The sequence below is a fragment of the Schistocerca americana genome, chromosome X (assembly GCF_021461395.2).
Source record: "Schistocerca americana isolate TAMUIC-IGC-003095 chromosome X, iqSchAmer2.1, whole genome shotgun sequence".
Lineage (NCBI taxonomy): Eukaryota > Metazoa > Arthropoda > Insecta > Orthoptera > Acrididae > Schistocerca > Schistocerca americana.
The window spans coordinates 1,010,323,694-1,010,344,284 of record NC_060130.1 but is presented as its reverse complement, the minus strand read 5'-3'; the positions used below and the strand labels follow the sequence as shown (position 1 = coordinate 1,010,344,284).

Below are 20,591 nucleotides of genomic sequence, written 5' to 3'. Positions count from 1 at the left end.
TTGTGTTTCTGCGTAATTAATGGAAAACTAGGGATAAAAAATAAAGGGAACTGCATGATACCAGCTGGTTATTTTCAAAATTTACTGAACTGTGATCCACCAGTGGAAAGGTTGCATTTTCAGACGCCTGTACCAAACCTAGACTTCCATCCCCAAAAAATTCAAGAAGTAAGAGAGAATTAAAGCACTTAAAAATAACAAAGTGGCACGAGAGGATGGCATATTTGCAGAAATGTTAAAAATAGGAGGAGATGACCTCATAAGAAGAATTTATGTACTCTTAATTGAAAAATGGAAAACAAATGATTCCATAGGCCTGAAGAAAGTTATTGTTGTGACTCGCCGATCTTTCAAAGTGCCGCCGCGCAGTTACGCGTGTCCTCTACATGCGGCGCTGTCTGCCAGCCATGCAGCAGCAGCAGCAGCACCGCCTAAGCGGCCAGCCAGCCAGCGGCCGCTAGACTCAGACTCAGTTATGATTTGACTGTTAAAGTGTAAACACATCTTACTCTGGTATATTGGTAATTTTCGCCTTTATTTTCTGGAAGGCATCATCAGTGGCAGGTTGTGTAGGCAGTTTCTTACATATTACGCTCCTGTTGCGTTTTTGGTGTTGTTGTTCTTTCTATGAGCGCCAATTTGCTGTTTTTTCCACATTCCACAGCACTATTCACTGAACGCTTGTTTTAATGCGTTCAGTTTGTCTATCAACACAGTCATATGCCTTCTTAAAGCCCACAAATGTGACATATGTGTTGACAGTTCGATGTGTCCTTAGTGTTGTCTTTGGACACCAAATCTGCTCAGTTCATGATCTATCTTTTCTGAAGCCTGCTTTATACTGAATAGTGCTGTGGAATGTGGAAAAAACAGCAAATTGGCGCTCATAGAAAGAAGAACACCACCAAAAATGCAACAGGAGCGTAATATGTAAGAAACTGCCTACGCAACCTGCCACTGATGATGCCTTGCAGAAAATAAAGGTGAAACGCGTATGGCACTAAAATTGTGTTTTATTCAGTTGCTGTCAGACGGTCCATAAGTGAAAATTATCAATATACCGTAGTATTGTGCGCAACTGAGGAGGACAGGACCACAAAAGTTGAAGATGTCTTACTCTGTTTACTTGATCTGTGACTTTCATGTATTGCGTCTTCCTTGAAATATATTTGTTCAACTTGAAGTTATAACAGTTATTTACATCTGTTACATAAAAAGGTGGTAGGGCAGACCCCAACAACTCCAGAGACTCTGTCAGTTACAGACAAGGTTCTATCCAAAGCTCTCTTAAACATAGTAGAACAGCAAACAGATCATTTGATTGCTCAGTATAAAGCAGGCTTCAGAAAAGATAGATCATGAACTGAGCAGATTTGGTGTCCAAAGACAACACTAAGGACACATCGAACTGTCAACACATATGTCACATTTGTGGGCTTTAAGAAGGCATATGACTGTGTTGATAGACAAACTGTTTTTGACACTTCAGAAGAGCTCAGAGTGTACAGGAAAGCAAGAGAATTAATCTGCCATACTCTCACAAGTACATACAGGAGTTCAACAAGCAGATGGCATCTCCCAGCTTCTTTTTAACATTGTATGAGACAAAGTTATTAGAGAATGGGGGAAAGAAATCAAGGGTATCAACATGAGGACCTTGGGTCAGAGAATCAAAGAGAAGGTCCTAGTTGTTGCTGACAATCTAGCTAACTTCACTATGATTACCAAGGAAACAATATAGGCCATAGAGAAGTTACACAAAACAGAAGCAAAGACAGACCTCCAAATATCATATGAGAAGACTTATTTGAAGGAAAATTTACATAAAAACTCATTTGAAGGAAAATTTACATAAAAACTCATTTGAAGGAAAATTTACATAAAAATGTCTGATGATTCCCACTACAAATGAAATATGGACTAATTTCATGTGTGTCCTCTTTTAAATATCTTGGTCAAATCATGGTATGTCTTTGGTGAGACAGTAAAGTCAATTTACAAAGAGCCACCAAACTCCAGAAAATGTACAGAATAACATGGAGTCACTACAATAAATAAGTAATGTCTGGTACTGTGGAACGTCTGCATTACAAGATAGACGTCATGCCTTAAGCATTACATACCTCAGAAACTACATCTCTTGGTCATTCAAAAATTGATGAAATGTCAAAGGTAGAGAGAAATATTCTTATGAAAATGTATGGTCCCATTAATAAAAATAACATATGGATTATAAGAAAAACTACAGACCAATAAAGAGCAGTAGAACAGTTCGCTGATACAATACATAGATGACACTTGAAGTTTTAAGGCCACATTTCCAGATCAGACAACACTAGAATAAAAAAACTACTTAATATATTAAGTTAAAAGAAGGTAAAAATCACTTAGTTACAAGAACTTAAGCAAGACAGGAATGCCACAGAAGATACCCTCAGAGAATGTGGAAAATCACGACCAAAGGAATGCAAGAAACAATCCACCAAATCCACGAAGAGATTTTGGGAAGAGGAGAAGAAACAGAATCTGTCAGACTAAGCTAACAAGGTCAAATGCACTCTTTAACTGGTCATAACAAAGAAAGAAGGAAGAGAGAATAACAATAATAGACTACTGTGGGACTTCGGACTTAACAAAAACTAAAATACAGTGTATTGGACATCACAACTATGGAGAAAAACTGGTCCCAGTTATTCATGGCACACTGGGTGCAATGTCAAAAGATCTCAGTGGACACTTGAAAACCACAGGTACTGATAAAATAACCACCTACAACTACAAAAGACACCTTGTGCTCTGCATGCATCATCTGCTGATAAATCATGCAGTCCTAGGTATTTGGGAAGTGTCAAATGGGTGATATAACATGAAAGCAATCACACTGATCTTGTTTGGTGTGTTCCGTCTTGCTACTTTTGTAGACACAGTAACAAATTAAAAATATTTGTATATATACATATTTAAATACCTGCTTGATAGTCATACAATGCTACTGCAGTATAGCCAGTATCTTCTACTTCATATAATGCAGTATTTTCTGATTGCAGATTATCTTCTATTGTAGGTGGTAGCAGCTGTTCATCAGCAACTGTGCTCTGGTTTGTGACTGCTGGCTCTGAAATTAGTGGGTTCTGTGTAGTCATGACTGTTGGTGTAGGTGGGCTCACTTTGTCAGGTGGTTCTGCAATTTCTTCTTCTTCTTGTCCGTGATGTACTGAGGGAGTCACCAGCTGATGAAATATAAACAGCTTTAATTTAATACATATCCCTTTGATATTTACATACATTAAAAGTACACTTATTGATAAAAAACTTACAAAGTAAATTTCTGAGTGAAATAACACTAAAATTTCACTTGATCCATAATTACAATAATATTCAAAAAATTTCAGCCCTCTGCTCCAACAGATTGCCATATCACTGTCTGTTTCGGGCACCTAGATATTTAGTCCAGTCTTGTGTATAGTGATGCTGTTAGTATGTGCTTGAGCAAAAACATTAACCTTGAAACAATGTGTCCTGCAAAAACTGCATACAGTTGTTACCACTAACATGTAACAACATTACATAAAATCAACCACATTAATCCAAAAAATATTTGCTCATACATTATCCACAGATATTTGTCCAAAAATTTTTTGATGCCACAGATGATGAACACAGGTGTTTTCACAGCTTCAGCCAAGATAAAAGAATATTTTATATAATGATGTCGGATAATATTTCATAATCTAAACTGCACTCCCTTCATATCAAATGGGTGCACCTGTTATTCATGTTGAGGGTTTTCACAGACACACAAAACGATCTCCCTTGCCATATCTTCACATCCCCTAATCCTCCCACCATCCTAAAGACTCTGTTACAAACGAGTCACCCCCTCATCACCCAATATCACGCTAGACTGGAAAAACTGAATCATATACTTCACCAGGCCTTTGATTGTCTATTATCATGTCCAGAAATGAGGGACGTACTACCTAAAATCATTCCCTTCATTCCTAAAGTGGTATTCCATTGTCCATTCAACCTACACAACATCTCGGTCCAACCCTAAGCCACTCTCACTACCGACACCTTCCCACAGGGATTATTTCCCCGTGGAAGACCCAGGTGCAAGACCTGCCAAGTCCACCTACCCAGCATTTCTTACTCCAGTCCTGTTACAGACATATCGTATCCCACTAGAGGCAGGGCCATCTGAGAAAACAGCCATGTCATAGATCAGCTCTGCTGCAATCACTGCACAGCTTTCTACGTCGGTGTGACAACCAACCAACCACCACCACCAGAATAAACGGCCACTGCCGACTGTTGCCGAGAACAAAGTTGACCACCGATTGGCACATCTTGCAGCTGAGCACAACGTGCTCAAGTTCAATGACTGCTTCACAGGCTTGTCCATCTGGATACTTCCACCCACCGACAGTTTTTCTGAACTACGCAAATGGGAGTTATCCTTGCAACACATCCTTCACTCCCACAACCCTTCTGGCCTTAATTGTTGTTAACCCATTGCCCCTCACCCACCACCCAAACGTTTCCCCTTCGCCTGTCCCTTCAACACTGCTCAATCCATATCTCCACATCACCTCCATTGTGCGCTGCACCCCACCAGCCCCGGTACATGTGTATCACGTGTCTGACTCTTGCACCTGCCACCCCTCCATCCTGCATTTCTAGCAAGGCCCCCCCCCCCCCTTGCAACCTCTGTCCCTGACCCCTACCGCCCCCCCCCAAAAAAATCCTTCTCCATCCGCCAAAATACATGTATATTTGTTCTCTAGCTCGACAAAGGATTTATTCTGAAAGCTAGCAATTCTCCTTCTTTTTAGTGTGTGCCTGACGATGACTCAAGGCTGCTGCTATTTGGTGAGTGGTCTCCCTTGCTCCTAAAGATTTACATTCTGCCAGACTCCTCCTTACTACATTTATACCACCTAGTGGTTCTCTTCCATTGTAAACCCAGTGTTGTCTGTCCTTAGTTACTGTCTCATGATTTACATCTACTTTGTCTCTCTTGTACTATCTATCCACATCTTTCCCTCTTGCCTTTATCACCCACAATCTTAACTGGCACCAACCAGTGGGAACACGTGTGCCTTTTTTAACATTCAGTAGCACCAGTTATGACCATTTTGACTGTGACACACGTTATTTTACAAACTGTATCACAGTTAAAACACTAGCCTAGCAACAAGTAACTACATTTCATCTGTCCGAATCCACCTACTTCTTCTTTTCTTTCCAGTGAATGACAATAACTTACGCAGGATCAAATACCCTCACATCTCAGAACCATCCTATTGGTCTTAGCACAATTTCTTCCATCCTTTTCACTCTCCAAACTCAGGCTCTGTTATTCAGTCCCCCTTACAGCCACACAAGTTTTCCTAGCACCATCTCAACCCAAACACACCCCTGCTCCATCTATCTGCATAAGTTCAGAAACATGTCCCTTTCCTAGCTAAAACACAGTGCAGATACTGTTCCTTAACCCCTTGCTGTACCATTCAGTTTAATGAAATCTGCACCCAAGCAACTGGAGGTGATGCGGGCCAGAGGATGCGTGAGACAATTGCAGTACAAACCGACATGCAGATACCTGTTGTGTAGTCCCGAGCTCATTTATGTCACTGATACTACTCTTGCAGACATTAACATTAGTTTAATTCTTATTCCTTTTTTTATTTGTATATTTGTAATACAATATTTCAAGCAATACATCCGAATATAAACATAAATTTTTAGAAATAATCAATACTCTAATAGAACTTATAATCTTTATGGGCATCTTCAGAAGGAATGTAATAACATGATACCTAAATGTAAATATTGACAGTAAAAAAATGTAATTACAAGAAGAAATGCTCCCCTTGAACGAATTTCCAAAAGGAAAATATATACAGTTCTAAAAATTAATAGCCCTGCACGAGACGTTAATTTCGAAAGCAGTGTGGTAGATGTCATGGCACTTTAAACTCTGTATATCCCCATGTCATTTCATTTCGTACCTCGTATTTCGTGCAAACTTTGCACAATGTGCTCTAAAATGAAGAGGTGTTCCACCGAGTGGTGGTTTCCCACACTTTTCGTAGTCCATCAACTGGACATTTTTTAACATTTCCTCTGTTATATATATTCAGTAATCAACATTTCTTTCCTTTCTCTGACCACATATTGTTGTTTGAATAACGTACATATTGAATAGAGTAAAAACAAATGACCTGACTTTCTTTCCCACAAGTGCGATGTTTACATTACTGCGCAATTCGAACTACGTACACCGTATCTCCAAAATTGAAACCCTTTGCCTCCAACACCTGGAAGAGCACTAAGGCTACCTCCATATATTGTCCAACCTGTTGATGTCCTACTCCCACCTTGGAGCATAAATACTCACCAAAACCTATCCTACCCACAGTGGACCCCCTTGTCCATCCCTCACAGCATCCAGACTCTGCCTAGCTGACGTTTTCAGTTTGCTACATCCTTCAAACCTTCCTCCCAACACATCATGAAATTCAGAACTGAAACAAACTTGAAACACTGTTTTTAACCTCTGCCCAAAAATCTCAATACTAGAGAAGTTTCACTTCTATTGAAATGCCTCTGCTTCAGCCCCACACCCAAGTTTAACCAAACTGGGCTTGTCAAAGACCTACTTTCTTCCTCCTGATCCCTGCAGTGGACACATTTCTTTGTTACTAACCTAATCCCAAAATAAAACTTTGCCTCTCCCAGTTCATATCCATCCAACAGTGAACCCTCCCTCCCACCTAATCACACCCCGGTCATCTTCCAGGAATTCCTTATCTCCCACTTGGCCTCACCATTGTTCACCAGGTCCCTCCCTAAAGACACTAACCTTTCAGCAGAAGAAAAGACAGCCACACACAAATTCAAGATAGATCCTGACCTAATCATCCCCACTGCAGACAGTCTCCATCACTGTTGTGATCAATCACAGTGAGACCCAACAGAACGCTTCTGCAACTGTCCAACACCTCCACCTACAAACTTAGTCATAGTGATCCTATCCCAAACATTAAGCATAACCTCCTATACCTACTTAAAATGTCAGGGCCATCCCAGAACCTTTCCCCTGAGTCCAACTCCCTTCTCAACCAATGACACCCTGCACACCAACCTTCTACATGCTCCCCAAGTTCTACAAATCCAGCAATCCGGGATGACCCACTGTAGCTGGATATTGCGCTTCTACTGAAAAAATTTTCACTCTACCAAAACCTTCAACCAATTGCCTGAAACCTCGCGTCTCATATCAAAGATACGAATCACTTGCTCTACTGACTTTCCACTAACCCCACCCTTTTACCTCCTAGACCCCTACTCACCACTGTCGATGCCACCTTCCTCGACACCAAAACCCCTCACGCTCATGGCCTTCCGACTTCAAACCCACAACTCATTCCTCATTAACCTTACCAACTATACCCTAACAAGTGATTACTTCTCCTGCAAATCTGTGGCACAGCCACGGACACTTGCATTGCAACCTCCTATGCCAACATTTTTAAGGCCATCTAGAGGAAATCTTCCTAGCCTAGCAAAACCCCAAGCTCCTTGCCTGCTTCAGGTTAATTGATGATTTGAATTCAGGGTCAAGACTTCCTATCTTCATTCCTTCACAACCTCAACACTCTCTCTCCCATCTGCTTCACCTGGTCCTTCTCAACCCAACGTGCCACCTTCCTCCCTGCCTCTCCATTGCCTTCCCCCTCCATCCGCACCTCTGTCCATACTAAATCCACTAACTACCAACAGTACATGCATTTTGATAGCTGTCACACCGGTTGGCATATATGCAGTGACGAGAACTACCCTGCGCAGAATTCTGGAGGTCTCACGAGGGCCCAAAAACACAGATAATAGCCTCTAAATTAGCCTGCAAACAGGTTTTCCATGCTATCACCTAACACACCCATAATCCTCCTGCCACCCTCAAGAATCAGCTCCAAGGGAGTGACCCCCTTGTCACCAAATATCACCCTAAACTGGAACAACTGAACCACACATTTCAACTGGGCTCTGATTAACTACCATCATGCACAGAAATGAGGGACACCTTATCCAGGATCCGCCTCACTACTCCTAAATTGGTATTCTGTTGATCGCCCAAACTACATAACATCCTGGACCGTCCATATGCCCCTCTCAGTCCCTTGCCATATAGACAATATCACAGCGAAAGAACCAATTGAAACACCTGTCTGATCCACCCACCCGGCACTTTCTACTCCAGTCCTGTTACAGGATAATCCTATCTCATCGGAGGTAGAGCCAGCTGTGAAAGTAGCCACATCGTATACCAAATCCGCTGCTATCGCTGTACAGCTTTTTATCGTCAGTGTGACAACCGACCGGCTGTCCGATAGAATGAATGGCCACAGCCAAACCGCGGCCGAGAACAAAGTTGACCACCCAGTGGCACGACGTGGTCGAGTTCAATGGCTGCTCCACAACCCGGGTCATCTATACCCTTCATTTCACCACCAGTTTTTCTGAACTATGCAGATAGGAGTTATCCTTGCAACACATCCTTCACTCCTGTAACCCTCCTGGATTTAATCTGCATTAAACCACTGTCCCTAAATGCTCTACCCAACAGCTTCCTCCTCTTCCATCCTGCCATGTCTGTCCAATGTACATGTCCACATCACCTTCATTTCCCACCACACCCCACCAGCTCTAGTGCCTGTGTATCACATGCCTAGCCTGTGCACCTGACACCCCTCCCTCGTCCATTTCTAGCCGGCAAACCTGTTGCCTCACAACTGTGGTGTCACCGCCAGACACCACACTTGCTAGGTGGTAGCTTAAATCGGCCGCGGTCCATTTAGTACATGTCGGACCCGCGTGTCGCCACTGTGTGATAGCAGACCGAGCGCCACCACAAGGCAGGTCTCGAGATACGGACTAGCTCTCGCCCCAGTTGTACGACGACTTTGCTAGCGACTATACTGACGAAGCCTTTCTCTCATTTGCCGAGAGACAGTTAGAATAGCCTTCAGCTAAGTCCATGGCTACGACCTAGCAAGGCGCCATTAACCGTATCTGAAGATAGTCTTATTTGTATTATCAAGAGAGATGTATCACAAGGAGTGATTAAAAGTTAAGTATATTCCAAAGCTACGTATTTTCTTTATAGCAGTCATAACGTATCCTGCTCCAGACTTGACGCCAGTCGGCGTGTGTGTACGCGTGCCTTTTGGCTCCCTTCTCAGTGTGGCGTAGCTAGCTTGTTACGCCACAACAGATTGGGGACGAGGATTAAAGGATCGTGTTCTTTCTACTTGCTTTGCTCTGATTTATTTGTGTCATGGCTTCGCCACAATCTCCAGATGTACTGTCCGAATTTTATCGCTTGCAGAATCAGCAGACGCAGGCGTTATTGGATGCCCTGGGACAGCTCGTCCAGGGTCAACGTGCGCTGCAAACCGATGCGGCCGCCGCCGCTTCATCGCTACCGCAGCCACAACATGCAGTTGCACCCCCTTTTAGGCCCTACGACCCAGACGTGGAATCGTGGACCGAGTGGTCCCGCCAGTTTGGATTTCATCTCGCCGCCTACAGAATTCAAGGTAATGAGCGGCAGCCGTTTTTGCTTTCATGTGTAGGTGTGTCCACCTAGCGTGTGATAGTGAAATTGTTTCCCCGACGCGACGTAGCAACTCTGTCATACGAAGAAATTTTGTCGGCATTGGACGCCTATTTCAAAGAAACAGTTAATGTAGTTGCAAAAAGGTATACTTTCTTTCGTAAAAAACGTACGGCCGGTCAAACTAATCGGGAGTGGGTTGCAACATTGCAAGGACTTACTAGGGAGTGTGCATTTCAATGTGACTGTGGACTGCCTTATTCCGATACTATGGTGCGTGATGCAATAGCACAGAATGTTTCTGATGTTCGCATACGGGAACAGATTTTGAAACTAGTTAATCCCTCCCTTCAACATGTGATAGACATATTGGATAGACAAGACACACTTGACTTTGCTCAGGAATCATTTGAAACTTCGCCAGCCGTGTGTAACATTAACCGGCCCGCCGGGCACGCTAAGCGGCCCGGTAAACTGCCCTCGCACACATCCGCACAGCTGCCGCCACGTTTTAAACCAGGTGTGCCGCGCCAGCATACAAATGCAGTGAAATCATGCCCGCGGTGTGCAACTAGACATTCGCGTGACAATTGCCCGTCACGCCAAGCTATTTGCTTTTTCTGTAATAAGAAAGGACATGTTCAAAGTGTTTGCCAGAAAAAGCTCAGATCAGACAATCACAACCATTCCAGGCCTTTTGCTTCGCGCCGGAATCGAACCAAGGACACTCAGGCTCGTGGACCTTCACCCATGGACATTCATGTAGTTAATTCCACTTCGTCCAGTGCCACTTTCTCTAACAGTGACTGTGTTCGTCCCACAAAAAGTGTGCGTCGACGTCGCCGGAAATCACATCAATTAGCAAGTGATTCTGTACCAGTGTCTGTTCAAATTGCACAAAACAGTCGCTCTTGTCGTCAGCAGGACAATAAACTTTTCGTAGATTTGGACTTTCATGGCAAGGTCATACCATTCCAGCTCGATACCGAAGCTGCAGTTTCACTGCTCAATTACGACACGTACAAACAACTGGGCAAACCTCCGTTGCGTGCCGCAAATGTTCAGTTAAAAAGTTATTCAGGACAGCTTATCCCTGTGTTAGGACAGTGCACTCTTCTTGCGACATACAAGGGACAAACAAAACTTGTGTCATTTTACGTTCTTCGTTCTTCTACTGCAGTGAACTTGTTTGGTTTAGATTTATTTCAATTGTTTAACATGTCTATAGTAAATCAAGTCCTATCAGTGAATCAGACTGTGCCTTCAGACAGTGTTTCTCGTCTGTGTGAAGAATTTGCAGACAATTTTGCACCGGGCCTTGGTGGTGGTGGTGGTGGTTGTTGGATGTTTAAGGGGGACTAAACAGCGAAGGTCATCAGTCCCCCATTCCAAAATCAGGCGAGCCGATAATCTACGAAGCAGATAAAAACCAAAGGGGGAGGAGACGTCCCCCCAGGCGCTAAAAGCACACAAATGCAGCAACAAACACTACAGACAAGAACAGGACAGAGGAACACCAGACAGAAAGAAACAGAAGAAAGGAAGATGGCCGGAGACTGGTTGACTGACCACGAGATCAAAAATGGGAAAGAGTCAACCATCTCACGGCACACCAGAACAGCAACAGACACAAGGACAATAGACACAGAAAGGGAAAGGCGCAGGACCTCCCTAAATCGAACCATAAAACGGGCTACCACGGATAAAACTTAAAACAGTATCAGCCATGGAGGCATCGTCGGATAAAACCAAAGCCAAAGTGCCCGGGAGATTAAAAGATTGCCGGAGTGTGCGCAGTCGAGGACACTCCAGCAAAATGTGGCCGACCGTCGGCCGGGACCCACACTGACACAAGGTGGGATCCTCCTGACGTAACAGATGGCCGTGCGTCAGGTAGGTATGGCCGATGCGCAGCCGACACAGTACTACCGAGTCCCTGCGAGAAGCCCGCAGGGAGGAACGCCACACATCGGTCGTCCCCTTGACAGCCCGTAGTTTATTCGGGGCTGTCATGCCACGCCACTCAGCAGCCCACATCCCAAGTACCTTACGGCGCAACACCAGCTGCTGGTCGCGAGCCGTAAGGCCGATCTCCAAAGCTGGGGCGTCTATCGCCCCTTTGGCCAGCCTGTCAACACGTTCGTTCCCCGGGATGCCAACGTGACCTGGCGTCCAAACAAAAACCACCGAACGACCAGAGTGGGTAATGGTGGAAACAGACTCCCGAATAGAGGACACCAGAGGAGAAGAGGGATAGCAGCGGTCGATGGCCTGGAGGCTGCTCAGGGAGTCAATGCAGATGACGACGGACGCATCTGAGCAGGAACGCATATGCTCAAGAGCTCGCAAGATGGCCACCAGCTCTGCAGTAAAAATACTGCAGCCAGCCGGCAAGGAGCGTTGCTCAACATGGGCAGCGTGATCAAAAGCGTAGGCAGTGCGACCATCAACCAGGGAACCATCAGTGTAGACAGGCTCACAGCCCGGAAATGAGTCGAGGAGCGCAAGAAAACGGCGACGGAGGGCCACAGGCGGAACCGAGTCCTTAGGTCCCTGTGCCAAATCCAGATGGACGGACGGCCGGGACAAACACCAGGGAGGCGTAGGTGTACGGACCCGGAAGGGAGGCAGAAGAGGGAATGACCCCAGTTCTGACAGCAGGGACTGGACACGGACAGCTACGGAAAGCCCAGACCGAGGTCGCCGTTCGGGCAGGTGGTGGACCAAGGCAGGGAAAAGCAGGCGACGATTGGGATGGCCTGGCGAGCAATGGACGTGGACAGCATAGTCGGCGAGCAGACGATGGCGGCGAATCCGCAGCGGGGGAACCCCGGCCTCCACCAGTAGACTATCCACGGGGCTGGTGCGAAAAGCGCCAGTAGCAAGCCGAACCCCACAGTGATGTATGGGGTCTAACAACTTCAACACTGAGGGTGACGCAGACCCATAGGCCAGGCTCCCATAATCAAGCCGGGACTGCACAAGGGCTCTGTACAATTGCAGTAGCGTGCAGCGATCTGCACCCCAAGACGTGTGGCTAAGGCAGCGGAGGGCGTTGAGGTGCCGCCAGCATTTTTGCTTCAGCTGAGTAACATGAGGAACCCATGTGAGCCGGGCATCAAACACGAGTCCCAAGAAGCGGCAAGTGTCCACCACTTCAAGCAGGTGGCCGTCGAGGGAAAGGTCAGGATGAGGGTGGACCGTCCGACGCCTGCAGAAGTGCATAACCCGAGTCTTGGCAGCAGAGAACTGAAAACCATGAGCCAGAGCCCATGATGCTGCCTTGCGAACGGCGACTTGCAACCTGCGTTCGGCGACTCCCGTAGTCGTGGAGCTAAATGAGATGCAGAAGTCGTCAGCATACAAAGAAGGAGACACCGACGACCCCACTGCTGCAGCCAGACCATTAATGGCCACTAGAAATAACGAGACGCTCAACACCGAGCCCTGCGGGACCCCATTTTCCTGTATATAAGAGGAACTAGAGGTGGCACCGACTTGCACCCGGAAAGAGCGGTGCAATAAAAAGCTTTGAAGAAAAGCCGGGAGCAGACCACGAAGACCCCACCCATGCAACGTGGCGAGGATGTGATGCCTCCATGTGGTGTCATACGCCTTCCGCAGATCGAAAAATACAGCAACAAGGTGCTGACGTCGGGCAAAAGCCGTACGGACGGCAGATTCCAGCCGCACCAAATTGTCCACTGCAGACCGGCCCCGACGGAAGCCACCCTGGGATGGAGCGAGGAGACCGCGCGACTCAAGGACCCAACACAAACGCCGCCCCACCATACGTTCGAGCAATTTGCACAAAACGTTGGTGAGGGTAATGGGACGATAGCTGTCCACCGCCAGTGGGTCCGCACCGGGCTTCACGATGGGGACAATAAGACCCTCTCGCCATTGCGACGGGAACACGCCCTCGCTCCAAATGCGGTTAAAGATGGTGAGGATGTGTCTCTGGCAGGCCCTGGAGAGATGCTTCAGCATCTGCGCGTGGATGCAGTCCGGTCCTGGTGCTGTATCAGGGCAATCGGCGAGGGCAGCGAGGAGTTCCCTCTCGCTGAAAGGAGCATTGTATGTTTCATAATGACGCGTGTGGAATGAGAACGGCGTCCGCTCGGCTCGCTCCTTTAGAGAGCGAAAGGCGGGGGGATAGGACGCAGTCGCAGAGCTCTGAGCAAAGTGCGCGGCTAGCCGTTCAGCAATGGCGGCAGCGTCCGTGCAGACAGCGCCGTCCAAGGAGAGCCCAGGGACACCCACAGGGGTCTGGGAGCCATAAATCCGCCGGATACGGGACCACACGTGCGAGGACGAGACATGGGAGCCCAGGGAGGAGACGTACCTCTCCCAGCACTCCTGCTTACGCCGTGCAATAAGTCGACGGGCGAAGGCACGGAGCCTCTTAAAGGCGATGAGGGTCTCCAGAGACGGGTGCCGCCTATGACGCTGGAGAGCCCGCCTACGGTCGCGAATAGCCTCAGCAATCTCCGGCGACCACCAGGGGACAGCCTTCCGCCGAGGGAGGCCAGAGGAACGGGGGATGGTAGCCTCGGCCGCTGAAATGATGGACGTGGTTAAAACACGGACCACCTCGTCAATGTCACCCTGTGGGGGAGACGCAATGGTTACAGCGGAAGTAAAAGCTGGCCAGTCAGCCCTGTGGAAAGCCCAGCGGGGCAAGCGCCCAGAAGAATGACACTGTGGCAGTGACAAATAGATGGGAAAATGGTCACTACCACACAGGTCAGGATGCACCCTCCAGTGGAGGGATGGGACAAGTCCAGGGCTGCAAATAGAGAGATCGATGGCCGAGAACGAGCCATGGGCCACACTGAAATGCGTGGGAGCACTGGTGTTTAAGAGGCTAAGGTCGAGCTGAGCCAACACATGCTCCACGGCCCGACCACGATCATCGGAGACAGTCCCACCCCATAGAGGGTTGTGGGCATTGAAATCGCCCAGAAGCAGCAAAGGTGGCGGAAGTTGAGCCAGCAGTGCAGCCAAGACATGTCGGGGGAGCTCCCCATCCGGAGGAATGTAAACAGAGCAAACAGTAATAGCCGGCGAGAGCTCAACCCTGGCAGCAACTGCCTCTAAAGGTGTCTGAAGGGGTACTGGCGAACTACAGACAGAGTTGTGAACAAAGAGGCAAACCCCACCTGACGCTCGATGACAGGCAGCACGGTTCTTATAGTATCCCTGATAACCGCGAAGGGCGGGGGTCCGTAGTGCAGGAAACCAAGTTTCCTGCAGAGCAACGCAGAGAACAGGGGAATCACTCAGAAGCATCCGGAGCTCAGGCAGGTGGCGGAAATAACCGCCGCAGTTCCATTGGAGAATGGAAGCACGAAGGGACTGGGAGGGCGTGAATGCGACTAAGAGGCAGACAGCGCGTCAGAGCCAACTGCCGCCACTGGGGGAGAGTCAGCTGAGTCCATAGGAGAGGCCCCCAAGGGTTCCGTGAGGGCGAGATCCGCGGCAGAGGCGAGGATCTCCACCTCATCCCCGGAGCCAGGACTATGTACAGCAGGCGGTGCTGAAACCGCCGGAACGTCCTTCTTCTTGGACACATTCCGTTCCTTCTTCTCGCGTCTGCCCTTAGGGTGAGAGGGCTGGGAGAGCTTCTCTGAAGGAGCGTCGGAGGCTGACGACGACGCAGAAGCCCTACGATCAGCAGGTGGCGGAACCTTCAGCCACTGGCTGACATCTGGCTGGGAAGGAGAAGAAACGGAGGAAGGGAGAGCCCCGAGGGACCCCTTCCGCGAGGGAGGAACCGGCGGAGGCAACGCCGCCGGAGAAGGAGGGGGAGGAATCGAGCCTCCCAGTTGTGGAGCAGATGTCACTCCCGAAGTAAGCTTGGGGGGAGCGACAGAAGAGGGTTTGCCCCCAACTGCTAAGGGGGCAATAGAGGAAGGCTTGCCCCCAGGCACGAGGGGGGCAGACAGAGATACATGGCCCCGAGGGCCCACTGAAGGCGGCACAGATGAAGCGACAACCGTCGCTCGCGGGGGCGACGATAACGTGGCTGCAGCATGAGATGTTCGAAGGGAAGCAGGATACAACCTTTCATATTTCTGTTTAGCCTCTCGATAAGTAAGCCGGTCCAGGGTCTTAAATTCCATTATTTTCCGCTCCTTATGAAGAACGGGGCAATCCGGCGAGCATGGAGAGTGGTGCTCCCCACAGTTGACACATACAGGCGGGGGCGCACATGGAGAATCGGGATGAGACGGGCGTCCGCAATCTCGACATGTAGCGCTGGATGGGCAACGGGAGGACATATGCCCAAACTTCCAGCACTGGAAGCACCGCATCGGGGGAGGGACGTATGGCTTCACGTCGCAACGGTAAACCATTACCTTGACCTTCTCGGGCAAGACATCACCCTCGAAGGCCAAGATAAAGGCACCGGTGGCCACCCTGTTTGTCTTGGGTCCTCGATGGACACGACGGACAAAATGCACACCACGTCGTTCCAAGTCGGCTCTCAGCTCGTCATCGGATTGTAACAAGAGGTCACGATGGTAAATAATCCCCTGGACCATATTTAAGCTACTGTGGGGAGTGACGGTAACAGGGACGTCACCCAGCTTATCACACAAGAGCAACGCTCGTGACTGGGCTGGGGAGGACGTCTTGAGGAGGATGGACCCATTCCTCATTTTTGACAACCCTGCCACTTCCCCAAACTTATCCTCCAGGTGTTCCACAAAAAACATAGGCTTCGTCGGAAGAAAGGAGTCACCATCAGTCCTGCTGCAGACAAGGTATTGCGGTACATAAGGCTCCCGCTTGGCACTAGACCGGCGTCCCTCCCATGGCGCAGCCAACGAGGGGAACGTCTGAGGGTCATATTGCGCAGCATCGAAGTCGATTCTACCTCGCTTAGAGACGCTGGTGGCCGTGCGACCACCAGCTTGGTGTGATTTATTGCGCTTCATTGCGCCACATCCGCCCAGATGCCACCTACTCCGAACGAGGGCTCTCCCCAAGGGCGCCACCCAGCCAAAGCAACGGGTACCTGGCCGATATCCCGTTGCCCGGAGTCCCCGTGCCCCAGACAAGATGGGCACATACTCCTTGGCATGCATGGGGAGGAAACAGCTCTGGCATCTGTAGTGCGATCCCTGCGTGGTCAGGGGGCTACCACCAAGAGGGTACATGACGACCCCACCACAACGGACTGGCTACCGTGCTGGATTTTAGGTGTTTAAAGGGTCCACAGTTGTCGTAGGCGCTAAGAATAAGAGTGCGCACAAGGCGAGAAGGAGACAACCCAGAAGATATTGGGCGTAGTCCCCCCCACACGACAATAGGTAACATGCAAGATGGTGGAGCATGATGGACCAATACAAAAACACCACGTAAGGTGTCCTTCCCCAAATGGCACGCACTGACGACGGAAATTTGGAAGAAAAAAGGAGGTCAAACCCAAGAGGGGACCATCACAGAAGGCCGAAACGTTTGAGACTCCTTTTAGTCGCCTCTTACGACAGGCAGGAATACCGCGGGCCTATTCGAACCCCCGAACCCGCAGGGGGGGGTGCACCGGGCCTTGGTTGCGCTACGAACTATGAAGCACATTTGGCACTGAAAGTCAACGCGCAACCGCAATTTTTCAGAGCGCGCAATGTTCCCCACGCATTGCGTGATGCGGTCGCAGGAACATTACACGATTTAGCATCACAAGGTGTGAGTGAATGTGCGCAATGCCTCTTCCATTTCAGCTCCACTTCATCGCTTACGCCGTACAGGTGTTCCGTTCGTCTGGTCGACGGCATGCGAACGCGCCTTTCGCCAGTTGAAATCGGCGTTGCTTTCTAATACTTGCCTTACGCCATTCGATCCCCAGAAACCCCTTTTGTTGATGGTAGATGCAACGGATTTCGGGATCGGTGCTGTGCTTGCGCACAAAGATGGGTCGCATGATCGCCCTATTGCCTTTGCGTCCAAATTGCTCTCATCTGCGCAAAGAAATTATTCACAGATAGAGAAAGAAGCTTTGGCTCTCGTGTTTGGTGTTACTAAGTTCCATGATTTCTTGTATGGTCGTCACTTTACTATCATCACAGACCACAAACCTTTGACGTCGCTTTTTCATCCGCACAAGCCTGTACCTCCGCGTACAGCGCAGAAATTCATTCGCTGGTCTATTTTCCTCTCGCAGTACCGCTACGATATCTTGTATCGGTCCACTGCTAAGCACGGAAACGCCGATGCGTTGTCCCGTTTGCCTGTTGCTGAGGATAAAGCATTCGATTCCTCCGAACTTGCTTGCATGTTCGTTGATTCGGAAACCGGTGAAGTGGTCGAATCGTTTCCGATTGATTTTCGTCGTGTAGCTACAGCCACAGCTGCTGACCCTGTCCTTGCTACCGTTTTGCGTTTTGTTGCTACGCAATGGCCTTTGTCAAAGTCTCGGATCAAGGATCCGTTGGTTCGCCGATTTTTTGCTCACAAGGAGAGACTTTTTGTGCGACGTGGTGTTTTGTTGTTGCGTTCTGATAATGATCAGTCCAGAGTCGTGTCCCACGTTCGTTACAGTCCTCTGTTTTACGGCTTCTTCACCAAGGACATTGGGGTATAGTGCAAACGAAACAACTTGCTTGTCAGCACTGTACTTGGTTCGGAATCGATGCTGCGATTACGAATATGTGTTCTTCTTGCATGGCGTGTGCCGAACAACAATCCGCACCGCCGCGGAAAGTCTTTGCATGGCCAAAAGCCATTTCCCCTTGGCAACGCTTGCACATAGATTTTGCTGGTCCATTCTGGAATGCTCGATGGTTGGTTCTGGTAGATGCTTTCAGTAATTTTCCTTTTGTTGTCCGGATGTCTTCCACGACGTCCTCTGCCACCATCCAAGCGTTGTCTGCTATCTTTTGCATTGAAGGTCTTCCGCAGACTATTGTTTCCGACAATGACCCACAATTCATGTCCGCAGAATTTCAGTCATTCTGCCAGGCCAATGGTATTCAACATCTGACATCCGCGCTGTTTTCGTCTCAGTCAAACGGTGCCGCTGAACGATTGGTCCGGACTTTCAAGTCACAGATGTTGAAGTTGAAAGAATCGCATTCTCGGGAGGACGCGTTGTTGCTCTTTTTGTCTTCGTATCGCTCTTAGCCCCGAGATGGTCGCTCGCCGGCTGAGTTGCTCCACGGTCGTCCTCATCGAACCTTGATGTCTTTGCTGCATCCGCCGCATCAGGTTCCTGTGCAGCGGCGGACTCCTGCTTTTGCTCCAGGCGACGTTGTATTCTATCGCAACTATCGAGGTTCACGGCGTTGGCTCGCAGGGCGCATTCTTCGCTGCCTCGGCCGCGCGATGTATTTGGTTTTGGGGGCCTCTGGTGAGGTGCGTCGGCATCTCAATCAGCTGCGCCTCTGTCGTCGCACGGGTTCTGCCGCTCCCCGTCTGCTTTCAGCGACGGTGCCGTCCGGTCAGCGCCCTGGGGACCCATCTACTGGCTCGCCTCATCCCCAGGTGTTACCGACGATGCCTTCCATTTTGCCCCATGGCCGCCCGCAGTGGACGCTTCGCTGCAGCCGCCACGCGCCTCCCTGGGTCACGCGCCGCCGATCGCTTCCCGGGACCAGCTGTCCTCCGCCATGGAACTCTTGCCCGCTCCGGACCACATGACGTCATCGCGCGTCGGGTACCCCGACGCAATGGAGGTCGACCCTTCGGCCCCTCCTGTCTCTTTACGGGCACACACACCGCATGTTGACGTGCACCCTGTACTAGGTTTTCAGGCGTTTCCTAGCTCCCCTCGGACCGAATGGCCGGGTGCGGGTGGCACAGCCTCGCCTGTTTTTAGGCTCCCCACCTCATCGCATACGTCAACATGGGGTCCTCCCCACGGCGGGCGGAAGCCTTATAACACGACCGTTCGCCGATTTGCGGGGGAGGAATGTGGTGTCACCGCCAGACACCACACTTGCTAGGTGGTAGCTTAAATCGGCCGCGGTCCATTTAGTACATGTCGGACCCGCGTGTCGCCACTGTGTGATCGCAGACCGAGCGCCACCACAAGGCAGGTCTCGAGATACGGACTAGCTCTCGCCCCAGTTGTACGACGACTTTGCTAGCGACTATACTGACGAAGCCTTTCTCTCATTTGCCGAGAGACAGTTAGAATAGCCTTCAGCTAAGTCCATGGCTACGACCTAGCAAGGCGCCATTAACCGTATCTGAAGATAGTCTTATTTGTATTATCAAGAGAATGTATCACAAGGAGTGATTAAAAGTTAAGTATATTCCAAAGCTACGTATTTTCTTTATAGCAGTCATAACGTATCCTGCTCCAGACTTGACGCCAGTCGGCGTGTGTGTACGCGTGCCTTTCGGCTCCCTTCTCAGTGTGGCGTAGCTAGCTTGTTACGCCACAACAACAACCTCTCTCCCTGTCCCCACCTCTCCCCCCCTCCTTACTCACCCCACCCTTGTCCACCTGCCAAAATGCAATCAGACATAGTGTGTCCACAACTGGCACAATACAGATACAAATGAATTATTAGGTATCCAAAAAGTAATGTTCAATATTCAATTCTGCACAATTTCTCACCTGTGTTTTCAAAATCTCTGCTTCTCTTCTAATATGGTCTTCAGTTTTCACTATTTGGTTACTAGGACTCCAGGGCTCTGCTTCAATATTTTGCTTTGGTTCTTCAATTTTCGCCATGTTTTCGAACTTCTCACGTATGTTGGATGGCCTGAGAGATCCTGCACAGTGCAGAATAAATAGCAAATAAAATGCTTCTAAAGAAGTTTTATTGATTATTAACTTTATCAGGTAAGCAATATTCTTTTGAAGTGATTACTCCAATATGTTGTTACAGTCAACAAATTGCAAAGAATTTTCTGGACGTAAACAAAAATTCTACATAATTACAAATATTAATGTGACTGTGTCTCAAGAATTATTATCAACAGAAGACCATCAACCTGCAAATACAGAAATGAG

At 48.6% G+C, this 20,591-nt stretch overlaps 1 protein-coding gene across 1 annotated transcript in view; it reads right to left on the bottom strand.

Moving 5' to 3' along the window:
• The window catches only part of LOC124554743 (src substrate cortactin-like), a 160,503-nt gene that overhangs the window by 20,081 nt on the left and 119,831 nt on the right, over positions 1 to 20,591 (bottom strand). The window contains exons 9-10 of the mRNA XM_047128390.1: positions 20,193 to 20,350; positions 2,969 to 3,230 (exon numbers count right to left, since the gene is read on the bottom strand). Of these exons, the coding sequence (XP_046984346.1) occupies positions 2,969 to 3,230; positions 20,193 to 20,350 (420 nt within the window). The remainder of the gene's footprint in view (positions 1 to 2,968; positions 3,231 to 20,192; positions 20,351 to 20,591) is intronic.